Raw genomic sequence first — 9,233 nt, 5'->3', positions numbered from 1 at the left:
TAACCTACCTACAGGGTTATTGTAAGGGTTAAACGGGAGGTGGGGGAACCGTGTGCTCCACCCTGAACTCTTTTGGATAAATAGAAATGCATGCAATAAAAAAAGTATATAGCATCCCCCGGTGTTTTGCTCCTAGCGGCGGGTTGGCGAACTAGCTATGTGGCCTTCCCCAGGCTGCTGGACACAAGCCCTATGGCTAGGGGTGCTGGGAACGAGAGTCCAACGTGGGGAGGAAGCTACACAGGCGATGCCCATCCTCCCACCCGTCCATCCTGGTCTGCCTGGAGCTCCACCTCCTTCCCTCTTCCCCCTGCTTAACTCCCTTCCATCCTCCTTGCGCGGGAGGCTTTCGCGAACTGAAGAGCTTTGGCGCGCCCCGGCTGCCTTATGCACGTAAGCTCTGACGTCAGCAGCCGCGGCTTCCGGGCTTCCCCCGGGCCCCACGTGTTTGTCACGCCGAGGGCCGGGCTGCCCCGTCGCTCTGCCCATGGCGGCTGGCGCTGCTTCTCCGCCTGTTCCTCCGGTGCTCCTGGGCCTGCGCGATGCGGCTGTGCCGCCGACGGGCTCCTGCCAGGCCGGTCTCCTTCAGCTCCACGGGGCGGCGAGCAAACTGGGCGGCTCTGCGGTGAGGAGGCGGCGGCGGCGGGCAGCGTGGCAGGGAGTGGGCGTGGGGCCCTTTCTGAACTTCCTCGGTGCCTTTGGCGGGGGGGGGGGAGAGAGAGAGAAACCGCCTCCCCCCACCTCTTTTCAAAAAAAAGTCCCCAAAATCGTCCCTTCACCTCGGTTCTCAGTCCGAGTTTATGCGGGTTTACTCGGAAGTAAAGGTGTGAGTCCAGGAACCCGCAGGCTGTGGCAAAAAAACGGAATCGCTGCTGAAAAAAGGCTCGGAGGTGGCACGGAAGTGTCTGCTGCAAAGCCGTTCAGTGGCTGTACAACCAGCTGTGGACGACGTTGCTTGGGCTTTAAACCGCAGTCCGAAAGTCAGATTTCTGAAGGGAAGGGCTCTATATAGCTTATGCTCTGCGTACCCTAAATATGGTCCCACTTTCAGTCCCCGGCATCTCTGACGTTGAGTCTGCCTGGAAAGTAACCCCTGTGTTCCTGGGCAGGCTCTGCAAAGCAGCTTTCTGTGTTTCACTTCCTTGACTAGAGTAATGGGATAAGAATCCTAAGGTGGGTTGCGCCAAAGAGGCCTTCTGACTCCTACTCCCCCATGAATCCTCCAAGCAGAGCATGAAGGCGATGGCGGTTCGCTCCTGTTCTTCCCTTGCTAACTGCTATACTTGAGCACAAAAGCACTCTGCCCTCCAGTAGATTCCAGCATTTGTTTTTCAGAAGCATTGTTACCTCTTAAGTGTAGAGGCAGAGCATAGCCATCACAAGTAGTATGCATCGATAGCCCCTTCCTCCATGAATTTGTCTAATCCTCTTTTAAAGTTATCCAACTTGGGGACCATCACTGCCTCCTGTAGGAGCAAGTTCTATAGTTTGAACTCTCTGCTGTGTGAAGAAGTGCATACAGTGGTACCTTGGGTTACATACGCTTCAGGTTACATACGCTTCAGGTTACAGACTCCGCTAACCAGAAATATTACCTTGGGTTAAGAACTTTGCTTCAGGATGAGAACAGAAATCGTGCAGTGGCAGCACAGTGGCAGCGGGAGGCCCCATTAGCTAAAGTGGTGCTTCAGGTTAAGAACAGTTTCAGGTTAAGAACAGACCTCCAGAACAAATTAAGTTCTTAACCCGAGGTACCACTGTACTTTTATCTGTCCTGAATCTTCCAACATCCAGCTTCTTTGGATGTCTGTAAGTTCTAGTGTTATTAGACAGGGAGAAAAACTTTTCTCTATCCATTTTCTCTATGCCAAGCATAATTTTATAAACTTGTATCATGTCGCTTCTTAGTTGCTTTTGCTCTAAACTGAAAAGTTCCAGACTCTGCATTCTTTTTCATAAGAGTCTTTGCACCCCCTTGAGCATTTTGGTTAAAGACTCTGTAGAATGACTGGTAGCCATTGATAGATGTCTCATCCCTCATGAAGCTGTCTAATTTCCCTTTGAAAACCATCTAAACCGGTGGTCACTGCCACCTGATGGACTGGTTTGCATGCTACAATAGAACACAGTTCATATTAGACCATTTTAAATCCTGATTTAATCTTAGACCATGATTTAATCATAAATGTGCCTCCTCACTGCTACACAAGTCACCACACAGTTCTTGCCTCCCTGCCGCCAAGAGGTGCCGGTGCAGCTCAAGCAAACCACAGTGCAACTTGTCATGTTGTCTGAACCTAAACCATGGTTTGTTTGTTAAACCATAACGGGTTAGCCAGAAATAAAACTGAAAACAAAACTTCACTCTGAAATGAAGCATAAGCTTCAGGTTACATGTCACATAATGGTGATCCAAGTGGCTTGTTTTGAGACAAACTGGCTTATTATGATATCTGAAAAAGACATATGTGGCATAATTGTTGAACCACCACCATACTCATTTTTATTAATGGTTTGTTGTGATGAGTAGAACAAGGGAGTGCTGCAGATCAGAAAATAGTTTTAATGGACAAGTGCTGCAGTGCCAATGCCAAATCTGAGCCACTTTTGGGAGGGTCTTTTTGCTGAAAACACAATTTAAAAATAATCTACTTCTTTTTCCTTTTTCACCCTAGGACTGTGCCCCTTCGGTCACTCTGGTTCATCCCGCCTGTGAGGTTTGCAAGGCTGGCTTGGCACACATTGTTCAGATCTATTGCCCGCTTGAAGGCTCACCGTTCCACCGCATCATTAACGTGTTTGCTTGCACAATGAAAAGCTGCTGGGGGAACTCCAAAAGGTGTGTGGCAGTTTATTTGCCTTTGCTCTGTGATTGCGGCAGTGCTGAAAGTGGCTCTTGGATGCTAGAGTCATATACTTAAGTAAAAAAATAAATACTTTATAGCATGTTCAAAACTCTCTCAGCAATCCTTCCAACCTTGCAAGGTAAGTCAGTTCTATCCCTTATTGCAGATTAGTGAGAGTGGCATCTGCCCATGGGTAGAGTTCATGCCTTGTATCATGAAAGTTCCTGTTTCAATCCCTGGCATCTCCAGGTAGGAAAGTAAATGACTCTTTTCTGAAATGCTGGATTGCCACTGCCAGTCAGTGTAAACAATACTGAGAATGATGGTCTGACCCTAGTATAAGGTAAGGTAGCTTTTTGTGTTTCCAAATCCACCTTGTGATGGAGAAGGGAATCAAACCACAGACTGCCTGATTTATATTTTAGCCACCTACACTATGCTACTAGTAATACTATGAAACTTGAAAACTTTGACCCACCAACATGACTTCCGTTTCTTCCGTCCTGCTTGGCTTGCTGCACATCTAAAGCTGGAAGGTGTTGCGGTCCCAGTATCTGCAAGTGCAAGGAAAAGAAATGCAAGACTGCAAATGGAAGCAGGTATTGTGCACCATCAGGGACATTTTCTTTAGGTCAGGGGTAATCAACCTTTTTATACCTACCGCCCACTAGTGCATCTTTCCTGATGGTAAAATTTCCTTACCGCCCACCAGCACTCGATGGAAGGAGGATTCAGCTTGTGCCATAGAGCCCCCTACCGCCCACCTAGAATCCTGAAATGCCCACTAGTGGGCAGTAGGGACCAGGTTGACAACCCCTGCTTTAGGTAATAATAGCATGCGGCCAAAGGTAACTGACATTTGGCCTTGTAGTACCTGAGACTTTTAGCATCTCTTCCCTCTTACAAATATAGCAGCTGCACAATGTTGCCTGCTGCTCCTAAACATGGATTATTTCCCTCTCACACCCCTTGGCATCATGGCATGTGTGGGAGGGGAGGAGGTTTAAACCTTCCTGCTCAGCACGCCAGCATGAGGATGAGAATACATGCTCTGCGTATGTTGATCTGTAGAGATCAAGGGGACTCTCTGTGCATGTGTTCAGGGAGAGTGTGCTGTTTAACCCTGCTTATATATTTGTAGCAAAAACTGCAAAGAGTTTTGTTGTACCTTAAAACGAACAAGTTTCTTGTAGCCCAGTTTTGTAAGTATATTATAGCCTATTATTGAATCAGCTTAGAAGAATTCGACAAGTGGCCCTAATAGAGAAATTGACAAACAAAATATGACTAAAGGACAGAGACTTGTTTACAACTGATGTTGTAGTTTTATGGATTACATGGAGAAGAAAAACAACCCTGAACTCTCATAACCATCCAAACCTTTTTGGTTGCTCTTGGTTAAATAATATTCTACGCTTTAGACTACTGGCGGTGTATTTTTACACTGCATTTTCACTGTATACCTCGAGATACTTTGTTAAGGGGGAGACATTTTCAAAAAAATAAATAAAGCTATCATTAAAAAAAGTAACGAGGTTCTGATGACATCACTTTTTGAGGGCTGGAGCCTACCAATGGCACCCATGAAAAAATGAGTCTTTAAGGTGCAACAAAGCTTTTTGTTGTTGTTTTTCTGCAACAGACTAATGCAGCAGCTACCCCTCTGGAAATTCTTGCTTTATTTCTGTGGGGCTGTACTACTTATAAAATGTCGAATGTCAGCTTCTTTCCAGGACCTTTGATTTGAAACCTGTCTAAGGTTGTGTCCTTGTATTCACAGAAGCAAGAATGTCTGCTTGCAGTCAAGGACTGGTGTGAGGAAGCAGATGACTGGGGAGAAGGCAATGAAGCAGCTGCTTCTGAATACACTACAGGCCACAGCCGTGACTTGCTTGCAGTGTCGGACTCTATGCTCAGAGAAGGAGATTGCGCAGCACAGTTTCAGGGTCTCAGCCTGGAAGCACCCCCCAGTGCCTCCCACCCTTTGCACTCCCCTAATCTACCTGGGGAAGAGCAAATCATGCCCAGCTATGTCCCTGAGTTCCAACCTTACTACATCAGTGTTGTGGAAGAAGACGACTTCCTCTGCTATGAAGATACAGGCCATGCCCAAAGACTCTTGAAGGAGTATCAGCAGAGGGAGGGTCTTGATTTGGAACAATTGATGTTGGAAAGGTGAGCCATGGAGTTGGGGCTAGTGTGCAAGTGTTACAGCAGGAAACCGCTAGAAATCTCTGGTTTGGGGAGCTCCCAAACCGGAAAGCCCATTTCAGATTCCCATTCTCTGCTGCAGCAGTATCTTCCATGACTCTTACCCAACAAGTATCAGAGCTCCAAGGTCAGTAAAACCAAAAAGGGGCAGACCAGTCCCTTGACACATCTCCAGACCTCCATGGTCAGTGGCAGTATGCAAGGGGTTATGTGTGGGCAGAGTGCTGCTGCTGCTGCACTCATGTCCTGCTTGTGCACTTTCTACAGACACACAGTTGGCCACTGTGAGAACAGGATGCTAGACTAGATGGACCCCCTTTGACCTGATCCAGGTGCATTAGTCATATTCTTAATTCTGAATTTTATAGCCAGTATACAAAGAACAATGTGTTGATTGTGAAGGAATTTACAGGCAAAATCGCATCTAAATGTGGCTGGTTTTCTTCTGATTTAATAGTGCCTGGCACCGCACCACATAAATGTGGATTTAAAGCAGTTATCTGTAGATTTAGCATCTAAGATGCTTTGGTGCTCCTCACACACACACACCCCAAACAGCCACCGTGACTACTAGATAAGTCCATGTCTTCCATGTCTTATTCCTTTTTATAACACTAATTATTGTATTGCAGGACTGAAATTCTATCAGTTTTCAATCGCAATTCTGTTTTGTGTCACCAGGAGTGCATTTCAGATGTCGTCAAGGGCCTTTAGATAACTCTGTTTCTACCTACTTATAATAGAAATGGTCATTGGATAGAATTTTGTTTTTATCTTCACTGAAAATGTGTCTTGTACTGCACTTCAGCCACTGAGAGTCTCCGCTGATAATGGAACAGCCTTTCCCAGCCTGGTGCTCTCCAGATGTTTTGGACTGCAACTCCCATTAGCTCCAGCCATCACGGATGTATGATGTTGGGGCTGATTGGAGTTGTAGTCCAAAACATCTGGAGGGCAACAGGTTGGGGAATGCTGTTTTACTGCCCCTGCTGGCCAGTGCTCATGTTTTGAAAAAAGGCAACCCAGTGGTCAGTATTAGATAGCTTCTAAATACGTTATTTGGCTTACGCAGCCCAATCCCAGAACAATATCCCATCCACTAGTACAGGTAAACCCTTAGTATTTTTTTTCAGTATAATGGTTGGTTTGTGCTGGATGGATGCATGGAAATTAAAGTTGGATGTGACATTTTGGGAAAGGGCCTCCGTGGTGGAGGGTCTGCTTTGCAGGTGGGAGTTGCCAGGGTTCAACACCCAGCATCTCCTGGTAAGGCTGAGAAAGTTTCCACACCTGAAACCCTGAGAGCCACTGCCAATTTAGACAGTACTGAGCTTGATGCATCAAGCCATCTTCCTGTATTGTTGTGTCTGGTTACTGACACGGCTGCTCAACTAATACCCACTTGATTTATTCATTTTCTGTTAAGTAGAAAAGATTCCACAGTTTATGCTGTCCTTCTGGTAATTTCACAGTTACTGTAATATTTGCAATTTCTCTCTCCCCCCCCCCCCCATGCTTAGCTATGCATCCGATGGTGAGAAGTATGAGAAAAGTGAAGCCGAAAAGAGACACCAGGTGTTCCTTAAGTTCATGAAAAGGATCTCTCTCTGCCCGGAACAGATCTTAAGGTAGGCTGACCATTTCCATTTCTCTGTGATGGAGAATAGGTCTTTAGCAGAAATGAAATTAGCCTGTCTTTATAGACACTTTCTACTATCCTCTTTTAACCATTAGGTATTCCTGGGGTGGCCAGCCTTTATTTATCACCTGCCCTTCAACAGACATTGGGTCAGCAGCCCCACCTTGTAATATCTGCAAAAGCAAGAGAATATTTGAATTTCAGCTTATGCCCACCTTGGTCAGCATGCTCAAGACAAGAGTTGATGGTATGAAGCCCCTTCATTAAAGAATTCAGTTTGCAATCATTCCCTTGGGCATCTGGGTAGTGGAGAAGAGGGTGCTGGGCTAGATTAGCCCCCTTTGGTCTCATCCAGCTTCAGGGTTCCTCCAATGTTCCTTTTCTTCATCTCCCGTTCATTTTATGAACTTGCGCAAGGCGTATCTTAAATTATTTTAAAATACCTTGAAATGTATGTTCGCAGAAACAAAAAGAAGATCTAAGAAACACTTTTTGAGAAAAACCAATTGAATTGTGAAAAAACAACAGAGGTATCCAAAGGAGATATTCATTTCTGTGCTTTAAATGAACTTTCAGAAACATCTCCACAGGAACAAAGGAAGCTGTCTTCTACAGAGTCGGGCTGTTGGTCCAGCTTGCTTTGTATTGTCTACACCAGGGCGGTCCAACTTTTCGTACCAAGTGGGCTGCAAGAACCTATGGGCTGTACACTGCCTTGTTGCATGCTTGGGGCAGCTGTTCCCCTAAATCAATAAAAAGACATAGCAAACTGAGGTTCTGCCCCCCCCCCCCAAAAGGCCTGGCTACACCTATGGTCACAAGTGGGACAGGAGAGCCAAAATTTGATTCCCTCCCCATAGAACTGGGCTTTGGGAAGGAGGCATGTGGCTCTGCAGGGTCCTAGAGCCTTTTCCTCAAAGCTGGGAAAGCGCTAACTAGGCTTTGGAAAGGAGGATGGAGGACTCTAAGACACTGTCAGACCTCTCACATCTCCTTTCCAAAGCCTAGTGCCTCACTCACTGAACTTTGGGGAGGCAGTGTGAGGGCTGGGGGAGGGGTCATGTGTTGCGAGGGCTGCCAAAAAAGGCCTTGAGGGCCACACGTTGAGCCACCCTGGTCTACACTGACTGGCATCAACTGTCGGGGGTTTCAGGCAAATACGTTTTCCCAGCTGTACCTGGAACCACTTGGGAATGAACCAGGGACTTTCCACATACAAAGCAGATGTATGGGTGAGTATAATAATATTAATGCTTTTCTTTCCCCCTCTTCAGATGTGTCAGTGGAATTTGGAACAGCATTGGTGTATACTTGTGAGAAGAGCTGCTGGCCAGCCAATCAGCCAACAGCCTTGGAAGAATTTATTTTTGTACAAGAAGATCCAGATCAGAAATTATTTAAATAGATTTTATTTAATTCCTTGTAGCTGTGTTTTTTTAAAAATAAATAAATAATAAATGCAGTAACAACTTGGTTGAGATGCCAGCTTTCTGTTTAGTCAGTCTGTGATCAGTGAATTGATGAGTAGTATGCCCAGAACTATAACTCACGCAGAGACAGAGAGGTTTGTACTTCTCTAGCAATTCTTGCTCTCTTCTACAAGCCTTCACCAACCTGGTGCCCTCCAGACATTCTGGACTGACTGGAGCTGATGGGGGTTGTAGTTTGAAGTGTCTGGAAGGCTCCACGTTGGTGATGTCAGCATTTACATAGTATGATTCCTTTTGACTCTGAGTGGCATATTTTAACTCAGTGGGAAGGAATGCACCTCTGTTTTCCAAATTCTGGGCAATAATCGACAATGGTTTCCCACTGTAGAGAAATGTAAGAGAGAGGAAATCCCATCATTCAGAACTCATGGATATTTAATGAAGCTGAACGGTGGAAGATTCAAGATGGATAAAATAAAGTCCTTCTTCATGCAGCACATAGTCAAACTATGCAACTCACTCCCACAGGAGGCAGTGATGCTCAGATCCTGCTCACATGTGGCCCAGTTCTGCTGTAAATTGAAATACCAATAGTTTAGCTACTCCTAAACTATTGAGAGCAGGTGTGGTGTAGTGGTTAAGAGCAGTAGTCTCATAATCTGGGGAACCGGGTTCATGACTCTGCTCCTCCACATGCAGCTGCTGCGTGACCTTGGGCTAGTCACATTTCTCTGAAGTCTCTCAACCCCACTCACCTCACAGAGTGTTTGTTGTGGGGGAGGAAGGGAAAGGAGAATGTTAGCCGCTTTAAGACTCCTTCAGGTAGTGATAAAGCAGGATATCAAATCCAAACTCTTCTTCCTTGATGCAAATGTTTAAGATAGGAGGGAAATAAAAATAGTATATGGAAACTGGAGAGCATCTTAGAAGCTCAGGCATAGTGGACCACCAGCAAGAAAGGCAAGATGAAGGCTAAAAGTAAAATGAGGAAGGGTGTCTAGTTAGAGCATGCGGGCAGGGTGTATGCAGACTATAACTTTAACCTTTTGGTTTTTCAGGGCCCATTTGTGCAGTTTCAGAATAAAATGTTTATTCAGAATCAACTCT

The 9,233-nt window shown here is 45.8% G+C and overlaps 1 protein-coding gene across 1 annotated transcript; it reads left to right on the top strand.

Moving 5' to 3' along the window:
- The first annotated feature begins 434 nt into the window (after window positions 1-434).
- Window positions 435-8,169, top strand: PDCD2L (programmed cell death 2 like). The gene is made up of 7 exons (XM_081872208.1): window positions 435-625; window positions 2,676-2,839; window positions 3,376-3,445; window positions 4,627-5,021; window positions 6,578-6,685; window positions 6,792-6,943; window positions 7,971-8,169. Exons 1-7 carry the CDS (start codon window positions 488-490, stop codon window positions 8,099-8,101), a joined length of 1,158 nt encoding a protein of 385 aa, XP_081728334.1. The 5' UTR covers window positions 435-487; the 3' UTR covers window positions 8,102-8,169.
- The last annotated feature ends 1,064 nt before the right edge of the window (window positions 8,170-9,233 follow it).

This window comes from Podarcis erhardii, assembly GCF_964252035.2.
Source record: "Podarcis erhardii genome assembly, chromosome: 7".
Lineage (NCBI taxonomy): Eukaryota > Metazoa > Chordata > Lepidosauria > Squamata > Lacertidae > Podarcis > Podarcis erhardii.
The sequence above is the reverse complement of the archived record's forward strand: the minus strand, read 5'-3'. Positions and strand labels throughout refer to the sequence as shown.